General features: G+C 53.9%; 1 protein-coding gene across 2 annotated transcripts in view; it reads right to left on the minus strand.

The window, feature by feature from the left end:
- Window positions 1-278: 278 nt before the first annotated feature.
- LOC106781244 (BPI fold-containing family B member 1) overlaps window positions 279-17,638 on the minus strand; it is a 39,886-nt gene continuing 22,526 nt past the window's right edge. For both annotated transcript variants that reach the window (XM_023626357.2, XM_023626358.2), the window contains exons 3-16: window positions 16,682-16,823; window positions 15,886-15,993; window positions 14,888-15,034; window positions 14,043-14,124; window positions 11,059-11,122; window positions 9,289-9,374; window positions 8,113-8,292; window positions 7,121-7,174; window positions 6,478-6,636; window positions 5,079-5,146; window positions 4,155-4,200; window positions 3,635-3,698; window positions 2,595-2,671; window positions 279-444 (exon numbers count right to left, since the gene is read on the minus strand). In XM_023626357.2, the coding sequence (XP_023482125.2) occupies window positions 412-444; window positions 2,595-2,671; window positions 3,635-3,698; window positions 4,155-4,200; window positions 5,079-5,146; window positions 6,478-6,636; window positions 7,121-7,174; window positions 8,113-8,292; window positions 9,289-9,374; window positions 11,059-11,122; window positions 14,043-14,124; window positions 14,888-15,034; window positions 15,886-15,993; window positions 16,682-16,823 (1,310 nt within the window). In that variant the 3' untranslated portion in view covers window positions 279-411. The remainder of the gene's footprint in view (window positions 445-2,594; window positions 2,672-3,634; window positions 3,699-4,154; window positions 4,201-5,078; window positions 5,147-6,477; window positions 6,637-7,120; window positions 7,175-8,112; window positions 8,293-9,288; window positions 9,375-11,058; window positions 11,123-14,042; window positions 14,125-14,887; window positions 15,035-15,885; window positions 15,994-16,681; window positions 16,824-17,638) is intronic.

The following is a 17,638-nucleotide window of genomic DNA, read 5'->3' on the forward strand; positions in this document are numbered from 1 at the left end:
GCATCCCCCGCCAACGAGGTTGTCCCACCATACGTGGTCTTGAGGCCAACACAGAGGGCACCACAGGCTTTCTTATTCCTGAAGCCCAGGGAGGTGGCCAAGACCCTGGACATTATCCACATGTGGTCTGATGTGGCCCACACAGAGCTCAGACATGGCTCCGACTGGCTCAGAGGGGCCTGAATGACCCAGATGTGGCTTGGATGTCCAGTCCCCAAGCCTGCTGGGGGCAAAAAGACTCCTGAGCTGGGACAAGGATGCACTCCAGACTACAGGAGTCACAGGCAAGTGTTTATTTTCCGCAGAGGGGCAGTCTACAGAGTTGGCTCCCACACTCCCACTGGGACCCAGCCCGCCCTGGATGGCCACCGTCCAAGTCTTCACTGGGAGAGAGGAGAGTGGTCCGGGGTTCTACGAGGAGGCTGGGGTGACCACGAGGGCATCCTGGAATCGGAGGAGAGAAGTCATTTGGAGATTTTTCCTCCTGCCTTATGGTTTATGCCCGTTGGTCTTCCACAAGGTGACCGCCGGCACTGGGGGTCATGATCCTAAACTCCCGCACACAGAACTCTGGGAAGGGTCAGAGGAGCAGGGTCTGCGCGTGAGCAGTGACACTCTGCCCGGGTCGGGGCACAGGCAGAGCGCCTGCACGCAGAGAGCGGGATTGTGCAGGGCTGTTGTCCCCAAGCCCGGCTGACCCCCAAATTCCTCTAGAAGTTGTGTAGAATGCAGACTCCTGGCGGATCCACTGGGACCCAGCAGCTAAAATGTTGACAACGGTCTGCCTCTTTTTTTTTTTGAAACTGAGTGTTATACAAGGAACTTAATCTATTAGATTTCCCCCAACGTTTTATTATAATTTCCAAACATACAGTACAGCTGAAAGAATTTGCAGTGAACACTTGCATACCCACCGCCTAGATTCTATTAACTTTTTAAACCATGCTTGCCTTATCTCCTGTCTATCCATTTATTCAGCCCTTTGACTCAATTTTAAAATATCATATTATTTAAACTATAGAAAGGAAATCAATATGCTGATAGCCCAAAACAAATGAAGAGAGCAAAACAGGAAATTTGGAAACAGATCCAAAGAGTGAAATGATACCTTCCCAACACAAACTGCACGTAATGGATTTTGTTACGCAGGTTGATTTTAAAAAGAGGAAAGTTGCGAAATGCCCCCCAAGGAGAGCTACAAGAAATGAACCAAGCTCCAGCCATCCAGTTTTGTGGACGCCACTTGTCCATCCAACAGGAATCCAGTGCAGTACGAGTCTGAGATAAACTGCTTACGTTATAATGGGACTATTGTAATGTCATCCATTAGTGCATGACCTGTGTTTTCGGACATCTGCTGGGTTTTATGGATGAGGAAACTGGGCTCAGAGAGGCCAAAGGACCAGCCTGAGGTCCATGGCTAGAGAGAGGCAAGGCTGGGATTTGAACCAGCCCTCTGGTCCCTGAGTCTAGACTCTCGGCCTCTGTACCATCCACAGTACCGTTCTCATTATTCTCCATCACAGCCAGCTGAATGGTGGACACGGTTTTTGAGGGTGGGCAGCTGATAATAAGTCAAATATTAATTTGCCTTTGAAGCTAGTTAACAAAACTTCCTACCCTCCCCCCAAATGTGACCCCATTGGGGGCATTTTTGAGACTTCCTTTCCTCTGTGGATTTCTCCAGAACTAAACAGCTCAGGGATTCAGTGGTACCAATCCACAGCTTTGGGAAAATCAGGACTAATGAGAGTTAAAGGTTTGGTCCCAAGTCCCCCTTGGCCTTGGGTTGGACACCTTGACCATGGAAGGGTGGGCAGTCACCTGTGGATTTTCGTACTTGTTGATGAATACAAACTCCAAGAGGGCTGGGGTTTCATCTGTTTTGTTCGCTGCTGTGATCACTGCCTGGCACACAGTAGGTGCTTAGTAACTGCCTGCTGGCTGGCTGACTGAGATGGCCCATCTCACCGTCATTGGCTCTTGCAGAGGTTGGGGCTCAAAGCAGGGGGTTCTCAGGACAGGTGCTAGGTGCCTGTCCCACTCTGCCACCTACTGGGGGTGTGACCTTGGAGATGGACTTGCCATCCTTGAGCCCCGGTTTGCCCATCTGTAAAATGGGGATTGTAACGGGATCCACCGCATAGGGTGGGTGTGAAGACTGTGCGAGATGCTGCCTATACCCCAGTGCCTGGTACAAAGTTACGGGCTGTTAATATTATTCATGATAATACTCAGGGGTTGGGGTGATGCTGCTACAGCTCCCCTCCCAGCAGCTGCCACGGAGAGTCATTTGCTCAGCAAGCATTTATTGAGCATCTACTGCATGCCAGGCCTTACTGAATGAATGAACAAATGAATGAATGAATGACAGGTAGGGTGGAAACAGCTGGAGGTGTATTTACCCCAGGCTAGGACAGTCGCACCCTTACACTTCCAGATGAGGAAGTGAGGCCCTGAGAGGAGAAAGGGACTTGCCCAAGGTCCCCCAGGAGTGATCAGTGGGGCGAGGATTGGAACACAGGCCCCACCTCCCTGCCCAGGTCTCTCCCAGCAACTCTGCCCTCCCTGGGGCAGGACATGGCTCTACTCACGTTGGTCAGAGAACATGAGGCTGCCTCGAATCCCAAGGCCTTCACCATTGACACTGAGATCCCGGAACTTAATTTGCCTGAAATAACAAATGTGGTCAGACACTGGTGGCCGGCGGTGGCATTGGGCAGCTGCGGGCAGGCTCACAGTTCCGAGAGGAGGTTTGGGACCTGGCACGCCTGATTCAGACCGTCCCTTCTGCCTCTGCTCACACATTCTCTGGCCCCAGCATCCCCCAGCCTCATCTCCCCACCCTTTGCCTCCAGCACTGGCTTCTGGCTGACTCCTCACATCCTCTCACGCTTCTGCTCCAGAGCCATCAGGAGCTCCCATTATCCACAGCAGAGGGATCTATGTTTTGACATTTCCCACTCAAATCAAATAAAGAAATGAAAAAGGCAGGGTTGGCCTAGGTTCCCAGTTCTCCCCATCCCCATGACCGGGGGCTTGATGAGAGTAATCCCACCTTTTCTCTTGGCTTCTACCCTAGTGACACAGATAACAATGTCAACATCAGCTGTGGCTAAGAAACATTGAGCACCGACTGCCTGGCACCCCTTTCTGCTCCCTGCAAAATCATCTTCTTTATGCCTCTGAGGAAGGTACTCTTATTTCTCATTTTACAGATGGAGCAAGTGAGGCTCAGGATGACAAGGCAGCTTGTCTAAGGCCAGGCAGCCAGCAGGAGGGGCGTCAGGACTTGAACCCAGGCCTGCCTGAGGCACATGGAATGTGCCCTGGTTGGCTGTTGACACTCTGTCTTCTCCTACTGTTGGCCTGTGAGGCCAGGCATTGCCTGATGCATCGTGGCATGCCTGGGCTCTGCCACGAGTAAAGGAGTGGGGCTGGGGAGTTGGAGATGGGAGAGGTCATTTCCAGCTGGATGACTGGGAAGGCTTCCTGGAGGAGACGGGATTTGAACCAGGCTCTGAGGCTGGACAGAAATGAATGCGAGGGACCCCACATGGAGAGGAGGGCAGCAGAAGGAAAGCATTGCCCGAGAAGCCCTGGGGAGCATGTGGTGGGACAGTAAAGGACGCACCATTTTCATTCGGCAGCAGGGCGGAGGTGAGCATCTCAGCGGTGATGTCTTTCAGAAGTTCAGGCTGTGAGAGAAAGAGCACCATCACCCTGACTGAATCTGGAGTCTTCCCAGCCATTCCATATCGAGGGCAGCCGGGGGAGATGCTGGGACCCAGATCCCCTGCTGGTCAGAGCTGCGAGGGCTCCCAGGGGACTGGAGAGGCTGGGGGTGGCACAAACTCAGCAGGCCCTGGGCCTGGGGGTGGGGGATTGGGGCACATTAGAGAGATGCCCCCACAGTCCCACACTCAGGGGCTCCATGGCTCTGCTCTGTTCTGTTCCACTGCTCTGTTAGGCTCTCAGTGAATGCCTGAGCCAGGAGGCTGGACTTTGTGGCTGATAATGGGGAAGCCAGCAAGCCCATCACGGGGCTGCCTGTGGGGGCCTCGTTCAAAGCAGATCCTGAGCAATATATCTTTTTGAAATGGCCCATCCTGGGCTATCCTCCGTGTCTCCAGGGACCGTCTGTTAATACTCACGTTGAACAGGCCAATGCCGGAGTTCATCAGGTGGATTCGATCGGTGCTGCAACAGAAGACGCCTGTGAGAATGGCCCCTCAGAGTCCATTCGTTTATTCACTTCACAACTATGTATCAGGAACCTACCCCAGACATGGTGCAGGCTCTGGAAATATGGCCGTGGACCAAATAAAATCCTTGCCTCATGGAGCTTACATTGTAGTGGGGTGGCAGGGCAAAGAGAGGAAACAAATAGTGGCTAAAAGAACAGAAAAATCACCCCCGGGAGTGAGGACCAAGGTGAACTGGGGAGCTCAGGCTCCTTCTAAGGGGCCCCTTGTTCCCAGTTCAGCTGTTTGCTGCCAGGTAGGAATGCAGACCCACGGTGGCTAGATATTCTGATTTTTATAAGTTGATAACTAGCTTATATTTAAAAAAACCTAACCCTATGCGGGCTGATCAAAACATATCTGTGGGCTCGACTGGTCCCAGGAGGCTCCAGTTTGCAGCCCCTGAACTCCCTCTGGGGTGGCAGGGGGACAGTGGGGCAGGGGAGAAGGTGGTCAGGCAGCTGGAGCCTGCGCTGCTGGCCTGGGCTCCATGGGGCTCAGCGTCTGAGCATGGCTGTAGCTGCCTCTGTCTTGGAGGCATCCAGAATGGGCGCCCAAGTCCAAGAAGATGGTGCTGGGCAGGCCGTTCCCATGGTCGGGGTCAGCCTGCCCCATGGCTGCTGCAAGGCCACCTCCCTTTCCTTCCCTTTCTCTCATTCAGTGCCCAACAGCAGGACAGTCCAGGAGGGGCCGCCTCCCTGCGCATCCTGGAGCAACTTTCCCTGGAGGCCCACAAGCCAGAGGCTGGAAGCACTGGGCATTTAAAGAACCTGATGGTCATGAGGCGAGACTCGTTCTCATCCCCAGAATCTTCATAATGATTCACCTATTTACCTGATTTGATTAAGGTTGAGCATAAGTCGGTCACCTTTGGTGTAAAACCATGCTTCCGAGCTGGCTTCCTGCAACAAGAGAAGCCCAGGCCCCGTTTCTTTTAGGAATATGCAGCAGGTGTGGGGTGCAGGGTTCTGCAAGGAGGCTCTGGGGTCAAGCTGGCACGTCTGAATCTCAGCTACTGGCTCTGTGCCCTTGGGAAAGGGCTGGACCTCTCTGGGCCTCACTCTCCTCATCTGTTAAATGGGACAGTACCTCCACCCTCTCCCCATTGACAGATGACCGCATAGGACTGTTGTGAGGAACGAGGATGAAGATGATGATGACAGCAGGCAATATGCATGGAGCCCTCACTGTGTGTCGGGCAGGGTTTTAAGAGCTTTATATGGTCATCTCCTTTGATCCTCACAACCTATGCAGAGGCTCCTATTATTACCCCATTGTAGAGGTGGGGAAACTGAGGGACAAAGATCAGTAAGCCTCTAGTAAATGTTAACCATTATTATCATGGGAAAGGTCAGAAGCTAAGCCAGGTCTCAAATGCGGGTGCCAAAGATAGACATCAACTTGACCTCGGGCTGCGGTGAGCCTGAGGGCAGAGGGCCAGGCTCCAGCTCCAGGCCAGCTGCACGCAGAGAACAAACTTCTGCAGGTTGCCCTGGGTGGCCTTTTGAAAAGTGCCTGCCGGTGGCCACAGAAGGGCCAGGTCACCAGGGAGTGGGGCTGGCCCGGCAGTCCACTCCCACTGCTGGTCCGGCGATAGGAGTATCCTTCAAAGCAGGAAGCCAGGGCATCGAGCATCCTGTAGTCTTGGTGAGTGGCACCCCTGAAATTGTGTGTGGACAACCCGCACAGCTGTACACGGTAACCCTGCTGTAAGGAGAGTGTCAACATGAGCCTCCTTCTGCCCACCAGGTGCCGCCCAGACTCCTTGGTTAGGCACGGTCCTGGCACCCAGCCATGAACCCTGCCTCGTCTCTCTCTACCCTTCGCTCTCAGTAGTGGATACAGTGGGTGCCCCGCTCAGACCCCTCCGTAGGACGGGGCATCCATTGCTCAGCTGCTGAGTGCTGCTGCTAACAGCTCACCGCTGTCCCTTCCCTGGAGAGCGGCCCTCACTACATGGAGCTGCCCTGCTGGGAGGTCAAGTTCCTCCTACCCCGGGGCTGTTGGTGGCCAATGACTGACTCAGAAGGTGGGTACACAAGGCCCGGCTAATAAGTCACAGGGTCAGAGTCGGGCCCCCAAAGCTCCTGATTCTTGGTTGAGAGCTCCCCCACTCCCTCTCTGCTGGGTGACAAGAGAGGTGGAAACATTTAGCAAAGCAAGAGGGCTGGACGGGAGCAGTGGACAGGAGGCTCCCCAGGATGCTCCCGACGTCTCAGACGACTGAACTCACAATGCCCAGGGTGAAGAAGGGGCGGCGGACTTCACTGGTGGCAAACACTTCCAGCACAATCAACTGGGCCACCTTGGCTCTGCCCTGGTCCAGAAGGAGCTCTGGGGTCTCCTGAGTTACGATCTTCACGATCTGTGTGGGTCCAAGCTGATCTGCAACCTGGAAGGACATCACACCACCTGCAGCCTCCCACATGCCTCACCGTGGCTCACAGGCCCCGGGGAGGCCTGACCTGTGCCCACCTTCCTGGCCTTCCTGCTACTTCTCTGCTCTCCAGCCAGACTGTCCTTCTCTCAGATCCTGGAAGGGATTGTTGCTGCCCTCTCTGTCTGGAATACCCTTCCCTCCAGGGAGGCCCTCTCTAGTCTTCCAGACTGTGTCAGGCGCCCCAGTAACGCTCTCATAACCCCTAGAAGCTGCCCTGTTTTCACCACACTTGCAACCGAACTATTATCTGTCCTATTATTTGATTCGAGTCAAACTGTTCTGTTAGACTGAAATCTCCGTGAGGACAGGGACTTAGTCTGTCAAAGTCACCAGTACTGGAAGGAAGGAGGGTGGACCTACACATATTTTATTCCCCAGAGGCCAGTGGACAGACCCCAGCAAACACCCATCAAGCTGCAGATGGGAACAGACCTACCGTTTCACTGATCACCTTAATGCTCGACTTTAGCCGGAGGGCCAGCTCAGGAAGCTGCAGATGAGAGGAGGCCAGAGCAGGTCAGCGGGCAGAGAGGCGAGACACACCTCCAGCAGCCCCACTGCTGGGAGCCCTGGAAAAGCTGGGTGGGCCTGGTGGTCCAGGCCACCTGTCTGTCACTGGTGGAAAACAGCCCTGTGTCAGCTGCTGTGGGGCATGGGGTCCCCGCTGGCCTGGACTTTCACTGTGGGTTGGTGGTGGTTGGGGTCTGTGGGCAGCTCTCTGCTCACAGAGGACATAGAGAAGTGACTGAGTTCTTACTGTGCTCATGAAGGTGGTTGCTGGTGACCACTCCTCCTTTCTCATCACCCCAGCCCCCTACCCTGAGTTCTAATCCTCAAGAGCTTGGTCACCTGTTGTCTATCAGTTGACCTGAAGTCCTGATGCCCTCACATAACTTTGGGCCAACCCTTCCCCCTCTGGGCCTCAGTTTCCTCATCAGTCACCCTGGAGGAGTGGCACACTCTGGTTGACATGAGGTACTGCCTGCTGTGCTGTGTTGATAAGGATTCTAAGGCTGTGCTGGCATCTAGGCTCCGTGGAAAGGAGTGCCCTGATCGATTAGCGATGTCTGCCGTGGGCCCCATAGTGAAGGGCAGGGGCACAACTGCCATGCCTGGACCACTCAGTATCTGACGCCTTTGGCTTGACAGGACTGTACTTGGTAGAGAAAGCAGGTGTATCAGGTTCCAGGGGGCAGAACTGGGATGGGGGATGGATGTCCCCAGGGAAATTTTCAGCTTTAGATGTCTATGTCAGAGGCAAGGTCTGTTAGAGGAGGGGGTGAGCTCTCCATTACTGGAGGTATTTAAACTGAGCCTGACAGGGGATTCCTGCTCAGGGGCTTAGGGGGTTCCTGTGCCCTGACTGATTCAGGATATTCCCATGATACAGCAGAGGTGGCCCCATCCTCTGTCCACGCTGAGGCTTACCACATAGTCCAACAGGACCATGAGTTCTTCCGGAGGGACCAAGGCAGCGACTGCAGCATTCACCACATCCTGCCTTATGGTGAGGCTGAAAGGTTCGCCTTCCAGGGTGGGCATCGTCAGGGAGACTGCAGACTCATTGAACCACTTGGTCACTTTTCCCTGTGAGTCCGACAACTTGGCCTAAGGAGACACAGAGCAGAGAGTTGGCTGGGAACTTTAACTCCACAACTTACCCAGTAACAACCTAGAAGGAAAAGACACCATTCAGTCTGTTTCCCTTTTTGCGTTTGCTGCCAGGAAGCTTAGCCTGGAATTCAACGCCTTGCCATAGGTGATGAGTTATCTCAGGTGCCAAGCAACATCTACTCCACCTGACCCCTCAGATAACCTCTGACTTTTTTAAGCCTAGATGTCTTATTTGGCATTTAGATTTCAACTTAGATACCGCACAAACCCTTTGGATGAAGGGAAAACTCAAACTTGCAACAAAATGGATGGAAGTGTTTGATGCTGCAGTTTTCCAAGGGGTCCACGGAAGCTGGTCTGGGATTCTCGCTGCCCAGGTTGGCCTGGTCCCTCAGGGAGGCCAGCTCCAGTGAGGGTGCAGCCCCACAGTTTGCAGGGAGCTGAGTTACCAGGCTCCCGTGCAGTCTCATTTCATCCTCTCCTTGGTCACTATTATTATCTACATTCTACAGATGAGGAAACTGAGGCTCAGAAAGGTGACGAAAGTTGCCCAAAGCCACACAGCCAGGGAGCTGTGGAGCTGGGAGACAACTTAGGTCTGCGTGATCCACAATGTCTTGAGTGATCTGTCTCGATCCTGGGCTCTTGGTTCAAGGTGACCAGATATTTGGGGATTGGCAAGGGGCTCGCCCAGGAGAAAGACCAAGAGCCCAGAGCACACACTCCGGCCCCGGCCTGGGAAAATCAGGGTGGGGGACAGATCATCGGGGTCGAGATCTGTGTGTGGCCCTTGGATTCTACCTGCCGCTTCCTCCATCAGAATGGTTTACACAGCACACGTTCAGCCTGTGAGATTTTCTAAATCAGCCTGTGTGTCCTTACTGTGAGTGGCGTTTTCGCCCCTGAAACAGACCCATGGCGTCTGACCCTTGGCACTCAGAGAAGGGCAGTGAGATCCCCACTTTACCCTCGAGGTCCCATGACACTCACCTGCAGGTGGAGCTGGATGACATCATGCTTGATGGCAGGAGACAGAAGGTCAAACTGCAAGTGGCCAGAGCTGAGGGAAACGGGCACTGCTCGGGACAGGAGAAAGTTCCATTAGGGCAGAGGGCACTGTCAGACAGGGCTGTTTGGGGGCTGCTTTCGACTGGGCTGCATCATTGCCCCGGGGGTGGGGGGTAAGTAGGGAGACGCAGGGGGAATGATGACACTGATGATGATCACGATGACATTCATGGAGCAGACGTGGAGTGCCAGGTACCGGGCTGAAGCTCTACACGTGTTAGCTCGTAACCCTCACAGTAACCTCAGGAGGTGGGTCTCATCATTACCCCCATTTCACAGATGCGGAAACCGAGGCTCAGGAAAGTGAAATGACTTGCTCCACGTCACACTGTGAAAGGATCTTAACCTCGTCGGTCCTACGCCAAAGTCCTGGTTTGGAACAAACTGACCTGTTGCTTATAACTCTCCGCCTCCCCCATCAGACTGATTTGCACCCCCACCCGGGCGGGGTCTGGGTCTGTCCATCACATCCCTTGCGGTGGCCTTGGCATTCCCTCCTCAGGCTCCAGGTGGCGGCAGCATCTCATCTGCCCGGCTGTTCTGCGGGGAACCCAGAGGCCCGCTGAGGGGCCCATGGCCCCCAACACCTCCTTTCCCTCCCCAGAACTCCAGCCCTGCCCCTGGGGGACAGAGGAGCCAGATAGCCTTCCGTTTGACCCCAGTGGCCTTGGCTAGTCTCTTCTCGCCCCTGAAACTGTTTCCTCATCTTACAATGGGGGTAAAATAATAAAACCCGCCTCAGGTTGTGCAGGACTGGTGCCCAGTAAAGCGGCTCAGATCGGAATGACACCAGACTTGGAACTAAAAGAGTTGAGTTTAAGCTTTCTCCTGTCACTAATTTCCTCTGTGAACCTGGACAAATGACTTAATTTCTCTGAGCCTCCATTTCCTTCTCTGTGAAGTGGGTCGTGATCACGAGCTCTTGGAGCTGTCTGCAGAGTCAGCCAGTGTCCATGAGATACCCAGCCCAGCGGGGCTCCGCGGGGGCTCCATGCATATCGATTCCGTCTCCTCTCCCCCTCCTCTCCGTCGCCCTTTACATGAGCTTCTTCAGATCCCAAGAGGAGACAGTAGAATTGTCTTCTTCCCACCAATTCTCTCTGAGGAGTCCGAGCACGGCAGAATTCCGAGGTGGGGGCAGAAGCCTGCGTCGTCCCATCTCTGCTACTCTTGGGGAGGGAGAAGTGACCTCCTTCCTGAGCACACATCTTGTCTCCTCCCTGGTTCCTTCTACAGTGCTGGCTGTATCATTCACTCATTCACTCATTCATTCATTCATCCACTCAGCACACACTTGTAAGCACTTCTCCATGCCCGGCAGAGCACCTGCTGTGTGCCTGGAACTTTCCCGTAATCTTTTCATCCTCGCTAACAATCTTGTGAGGTAGAGAGTTTAGGCCCATTTTATGGATGAGGGAACTGAGGATAAGGAAGTGGAGCTGGCTTTCCCAAAGTCACGGAGCGCGTCCATGGCAGAGTTTGCATTTGAGCTTGGGTTCAGCTGCTGCCCCCGCTGGCTCACATAGAAACCTGCACATAGTAGGCACTCATGAAGCCACAGTCGTGAATTCCCGTCTGCTCCTCCAACCTGCTGCTCAGGACTGCCTGGGGAGGCCTGCCCTGGGCAGAGGCAGGGCCGGGGGGCCGGCTCAGCAGCAACGTAAAAGAGACGGGAGAGAGTGGTGCACTCACCCCTCACCAGGCGCAGGAGGTCCTCACGCATGTCCTCAAAGGCTGCCTCGATCACGGGACACAGCTGGAACAGCACAAACGCAGGGCCTCCATCAGCGAGGGGCCAGAACACAGCCCCACAGTGACCCGTGCCCAGCCCACCAGGCCTGAGTCCCACCATTGTGCCCATGGCCAGCCAAGTTTTCATCCTTGGGGTTGAGGAGTCAGTGGTTCATCCCCCAGAGCCATCCCTACTGCTCAGAGCCCACCCTGGCCCCCAGTGTCACCTGGGACTTTTTGCAATGGTTTGTCCCTTGCCCTATGTCCAGGGTGTGCCCGGCTTGCCAGCTGCCCTTGACATCAGACTCCTTGTCTTGTTCATGAGATCCCGTGTTTTCCGTGAGAGGAAAATGGAGAATTCATTCCTTCATTCACTTACTCATTCAACAAATCGTTGCTGAGTTCTTTCTGCATGTTAGACTCTAGCACAGAAGCCAGCAAGACACACCCGGCCAGACTCACGGACTACCTCTTTGTGCCCATTGAGGGTTTCGAGCCCCAACACGTCCCTTTGCCCACTGAACTCTTCTCCCCTCAAAACTGCCAGCGGTTCTCAGCAGGGGAGGGTTTTGCTCCCCAGGAGACAGTTGGAAGTTTCTGGAGACAGAACTAAAAGTTGTCACAACTGGAGGGAGAGGGTGTGTTACTGGCATCTGGTGGGGAGAGGCCAGGGATGCTGCTAAACATCCCACAACGCACAGGACAGCACCCCCCAACAAAGAATTATCCCGCCCAAATGTCAGCAGTGCCGAGGGTGAGAAACGCTGGCCTAACCTAACTCTGGTCGCACCTGTTCTGCTTAAGGAGGGGCTTGCGCATTTGACTCACTTGCCCTTGGGGCCCAAGGGCCTCGTCCTCTGGTCTAGGCAGCCCATTTTCCAGGGCAGTGCCCTGAGACTTTGTCATTTTGTCTTGGGTACAATTTCCCTAGTGGAAGAACTTACTCTCAGGAAAGGACAATGCCCTTTGAGAAATGTTAACTTTTTCTCTGAGAACCCGTTCCCTGCTCCAGGCTGCTCTGCCACCCAGAACCCAGGGAGGGTGGAGGAGTTGGGCTCAGAGGCTCCCCGCATCCACTGCTGAGGGACCGCCTGCTCCCCGGGGGAAAGTCGTCCCTGGCCACCTCAGCACCTTCTCCCACAATTCCCCGTCCCTCACTTGCACCAGCGGGTCTCAGCTCTCCTGCACATCAGGATCTCCAGGGAGCTAGAACCCTGCGGGACACTAGGGCCTCACCCAGACCACTTACATAGGCGTCTCTGGGGTGTAGCCCAGATATCTGCGTTTTTAAAAGACTTCCCAGGAGGTTCTGATGTGCACCTGGAGTTGGGACCCACATAATTGCACTGAAAGGGGCTTCAGCATTTTCTAGATGGGCTCCTGCCAGATTTAAACATGGGGCGCCTGTTCCCTTCATGCCAGATGAAATATTCATATGACCGTCATATCAAATCCAGTGAATCATGCTGGGAAACCATGATCATTAACGGAATGCCAGTTTTCTCATGTTGTTCAATATATTTGGCTTTTCACCCTTGAAAACAGATATTAGGCAAAGAACATTTTATAATCCCAAGTTCTTGCCATCTTTTCTAGTAGGAAATACATTTTTAGCTATTAAAGTATGATGCCAGTTAAACTATAATTTTGCTGGAGGCTGGGAAAAAATTTCCTGCTGGGCCCTACTTTAAGAATCTCCCACCGTTAAATAGAAAAAGTGATTTGTTAAAAGGAAAAATACCTCACATAACAGAAGTCCAATTTTACAAAGTTACTTACTTTCAGATGCTATTATAAAGGCTCTCTAGAATGGCTTAGTAACGTATTAAACATGCTACAGTTATGACAATATTATGACTGTCGTACAATGGCATAGAAACTAGATATGACTTAAGGAATACCCAATAGTATTGATCCCAAGTGCAGCCACGTAAAAGTCTGCGTGCTTGTGGATGAGGATCGGAAGGCAAAATGCAAAAGGGAAAATAGCAGCCAAGTTACAGTGGAAGAATTCCACGTACTTTCCCCCCAAAGTTGTTTTAGTTATCACATTGTCTTTTCAATTCAAAATAGTCTTAGTGTAATAAACTTATCAATTATCTGAGAAGGTGTTTTGAACCCCAGGAGGCCCACTGCTGTGACTGCATCTTGGAATTTACAGTGGGAATCAATGGTCAAAGTGGGTGAATCCAACTTAAAGAGTTTTAGTTCACCTGTGACATAGAAGGGCCTTGTGAAGTGAGACTGACTTGTGTTTACTGACTCAGAAAAATAAACCCAGCAGGACTTGGTGGGCGACAGACCCCTGAAGACCACAGATTGGTGCGAGACACTGACTGGTATGCTCAAACCAGCTTGTACCAGTTTGCAAGGGCCAATGGCTACCTTTTGGGGAATTTCTGAGCTGGGTGCTAAATCCAGACATTACTAAAAATTAAATTATGTAAACTTACAACTAAATTAATTATGCTAAAAGTAGAGTTAATGAAAACTCAAAACTTATTCGTTCCTAATTTTTGTTACATTTTCCTATTATCTATTGCTCTTGAGGATATTTATGTCTATCGCATCTGTATGGTGGAAATACCATAAAGTAGCGTGCTGCTACGCACTTCTTCCCAACTCTGCTCAATGGCATCATGCTAGTAGCTTGAACTGGCCGTGGAGGTTTATACCAGAGAAATCCTCAAATGCTACCATCAGGGCTCCCTGCCCTCCAGAGTCAGCTGTTAACAATTTGTCAGCACATCACTGATCAAGGTCTCCTGGTGGACTTCTGGCAGCTCTGTTAGCTCGACCTCAATGATCCATTGCTGAAAGAATGATCCAGGCGCAGAAGTCCCCCCTCCAGGAGACACAGGTCCCTAAGCACCAGCTTGCAGTTCCACCCCAGCCCCGCAGGGGGAGCAATCTTTGCGGGCCAGAGGGGCCCTGACTCCACTCACCTGGCTTTTCACCAGCGTGGGCAGGGTTGGCAGCAGGAAGCTCATGACCTTGTCGGCTAAGGAGTTGACCAGGAAGGAGAAGCTTCCGGAGGGGAGAAGGGGAGAGAGATTAGGAAGGGTCAGAGATGGTCACCTCTCCCCCGTTTCACGGAAGGGGAGACAGAGTCCAGGGCAGGAAGGAACCTGCCCAAGGTCACACGACCTGTCAGAGACGGGCTGGGAGTAGAGTCTACACCCTGGGCCAGGTGTAGACGGTGGCAGCGTTCTCAGGGAGCAGGGGCTGGGCGTTGTCTCTAGAAGTTTGTGCCGCACACTGGGATGCTGGCAGCGGTGTTCTCCCCATGCTCCTGCTAAGGAGGAGGGGAAAGCACCTGCCGTGTGCCCCGCCTGTGCTGAGTGCTTCATGGCTGTGGCCTGATCTGATCCTCTGCCTCTGCTCTGGACGGGGAGGCACAGGGAGGCGGCTTGCCCAGCGTCAACCAGACAGGACATGAAGGAGATGCGTCTGCCTGACCCCTAGGCATGTTTTTTCCCATGGCCCCACCCAAGCTGGCCTGCGGTGCTTTGAGGGGCCCTAGGAAGCCCCTCTCCACGTCCTCTCCACGTTTAAATGTTTGCCCCACTTCCCCGCATGATGCCTGAAGTTCCACCATTATGACTTTCATCCTTGATGTCTTGAACTTTCTTTGGCATCACACATTCCCTGGAAGGAGCCCCAGATCAAGAGTCGGGAGGCCCTTTCTTTCTCTAGGCCTCAGTGTTCTCCATCTGTAAAATGGGTATGGCCACCACCTGGCTTCCCTCCCAGGCGTGGAGGGAGCCCGGCAGGAGGTGCCGGCACTCACCGACGGAGCAGGCTGAGGCGCAGGCTCCCCGGACTGTTGGAGCAGTTGCGGAGGACGAGAGTGCCGCCCCTCTCGCTGGTCTCCACTCGGATGATGGCCTGGGCCTCCGTCTCCATGTGCATCTCCACAATACTCTTGACCAGGGGCCTGGGGGTGGAGGTGCCCGATGCCGTGAGCACCATCCCAGCGCCAGGCTGGAGCAAAGCTGGTGTCCATCTCTGTCTTCCAGCTCTCTCACCGTCCTTCTCAAGCTCCTTTGCTGGGTTCTCCTCATCTCCCCAATTTTTTTTATCCCAGGCTGTTTTTCACTCTTCTCCTGGTTTAAATCCTCTGCATTTTCCAACAGATTCCAAACTTATACCCTACTCCTTACTCAGGCGTCTCAAATTTAACGTGTACAAAACGGAACCGCGATCCTTCCCAAACGGCTCCTCTCATGGCCTTCCCCATCTCGGTAGCTGGCCACTCCGTCCTGCCAGCTGCACAGGCAAAAGCCTTGGCGTCAGCCTTGGCTCCCCAGTCTTTCTCTCTCTCCCCCCTCATTCAATCATCTTGAATCCTGTTGTCTTTACCTACCTCCAAACCAGAAGCTGACCACTTCTCACCACCTTCCTGCCCCCAAACCCTGGGCCGACCTGTCACTGTCTCCCCCTGAATTATTGTGGATTCTTTAAAAATCTTACATCACATCATGTCTTTCCTCTGCTGAAAACCCTCCATGGCTCCCATCCTACTTGGTAAAACCACTCCTCACCTCGGCCCCCAAGGCCCTGTAAGATTTGGCCCTGGCTGCCTGCTGGCCTCACCTCCCACCTCTCTCCCCCTCCCCCCTGCTTTGCCATTCTTTGAAAAATACAAGCTCATTCTTGCCTCAAGGCCTTTGCACTTGCTATTCCCTCTGCTTGGAACTCTCTTTTCCAGATACCTCCATGGAGGAAAGGGAGGAATGAGTGGATGAACCTACCAGGCCGACTGTGCCTGACCGAGGGGACACTCACGTGTTGAATCCAGCTACCATGTCCAGGGGGACCTTGACCACCAGCTCCTGGCCGTCGGCTGAAGGTTGTATCTGCAGCTGAAGGATGTTGGCTGAGGTGACTTTCAGCCTGGATGGGATGCAGAGAGATGAGATTCACACCTCACGCTCAATTATCACCCCCAAACCTGCTCTCCTCCATCTTTCCTGTCTGCCTGTTGCCCAGTCAGTAGCTGGACCCAAGTCCTGTCCAATGACTCCTCCCCAGCATGGTCTTTCCATCCCTCCCCTCCACTCCTGCTCACAGCACCCCTTGGCTCCCTCCATTCCACTTAGGAGAGGAATCCCTGCTCCTTGGGCTGACCTGTAAGACCCTCTGGGATCTGGCCCTGCTGACCTCTCAGTCCTCACCTTGGGGTTGGAGCTCCAGCCATCTGACCAACTCTCCCCCTCTCCCTTTGCCCAGGCTGGTCCCTCTGCCTGGAGCGCCATTGTCTTCTTGTCTCCTGGTGAGCATGGAGTCATTGGCTCACCTGTGACCTCCATCCACTAGGAAGTGTCACCTTATCCCTTCACCCTCCCACCCCAGGCGACCCTCATCTGGGGTCCCCCGTTAGGGTTCCTGTGTCAGTCTCTAATGGTTTGTTAACTCCTCTGGGAGCTTCTCAGGGAGGGACTTCGTTGCTCCGTTCCTCACGGTCAGGCACAGGGCTGACACTAGTTGATGCTTGTGGACTGATCGATTGAGCAGGCAAAGCGTGTCCTGGGCAGGGGTGTGGGGAAGGAGCCAGCTCCCAACGTGGTTCCGCTCCACCTACCAGATGATATACTTCATGAGGAAGGTCACCAGGCTGCCTAGAATGGGGTTGCCCCCGGCCGGCTTCTCCCGCATGGTGCTGAGCAGCGGCAGCCGCCAGAGGATGTCGACAGCATCATGGTCCTCCAGCTTCTGTGTCAGCTCTGGAGGCAGAGTCCAGGGATTAGGGCCCAGCAGGTGGGGCAGGAAGGATGGCTTGGCAGGGGCTCAGGCTGGGAGGGGGCATCACTCAGGGCTACTCAGACTTGGGCAGAAGGCGAGGGCATGGGTGGCTCCATCCTGACCATCTCCACTGTGTACCTGTGGCCTCTAGGATGATGGCCCAGATGGGTCATTTTCACGTGAGGACTGAGGCTGGGGCACTGGGGGGACCGTTCATGCCCCTGAGCATTGCGAGCATCGGGCTGGCTCATTGGCCAGTACACCCAGGACACGGACCTGCATCCCTCCCACCTGCCAGCGGCAAACACTTCTGGAGTCAAGAGGTGGAGGATCCGTGAAGCCCTTTTGGGGACCGTTTTGCCACCAAAACACGCTTGCTAACAATATTCTGCATCCACATCCTATGGGCCCGTTGGCCAAAGAGCCTCAGGTGCTGAGCAGAGAGAGGTCGAAATAAGAGCCCTGGGGTCTGATCCCTTCGGGGCTTTTCCCCTGGCAGCCAGACCCCATTTGGCTTTTGCGCAAAGCAGGTCAGAAGCCTGGAGAGGTGATGCTCCGAAACAGCCTTCAGCCACTGACTGATGGGAACTGGTCATAAACACCCAGCTCTCCGAGCTCTCGGGCAGGATGACTCAGATGTGTGTGCCCCGCTGTGCCCAGAGTCCCTGTGTGTTTTTACTTCTCAGCAACAAAGCCACACTTTTTGCCTGCCTCATGACAATGACACTGGGCCCTGTCAATAGTCCTCCTTGGCCAGCTGGCACAGTGTTAAGCTGTGTCACTAGAGGCTCTGGAA

Source organism: Equus caballus, chromosome 22 (genome assembly GCF_041296265.1).
Source record: "Equus caballus isolate H_3958 breed thoroughbred chromosome 22, TB-T2T, whole genome shotgun sequence".
In the NCBI taxonomy this organism is placed as follows: domain Eukaryota; kingdom Metazoa; phylum Chordata; class Mammalia; order Perissodactyla; family Equidae; genus Equus; species Equus caballus.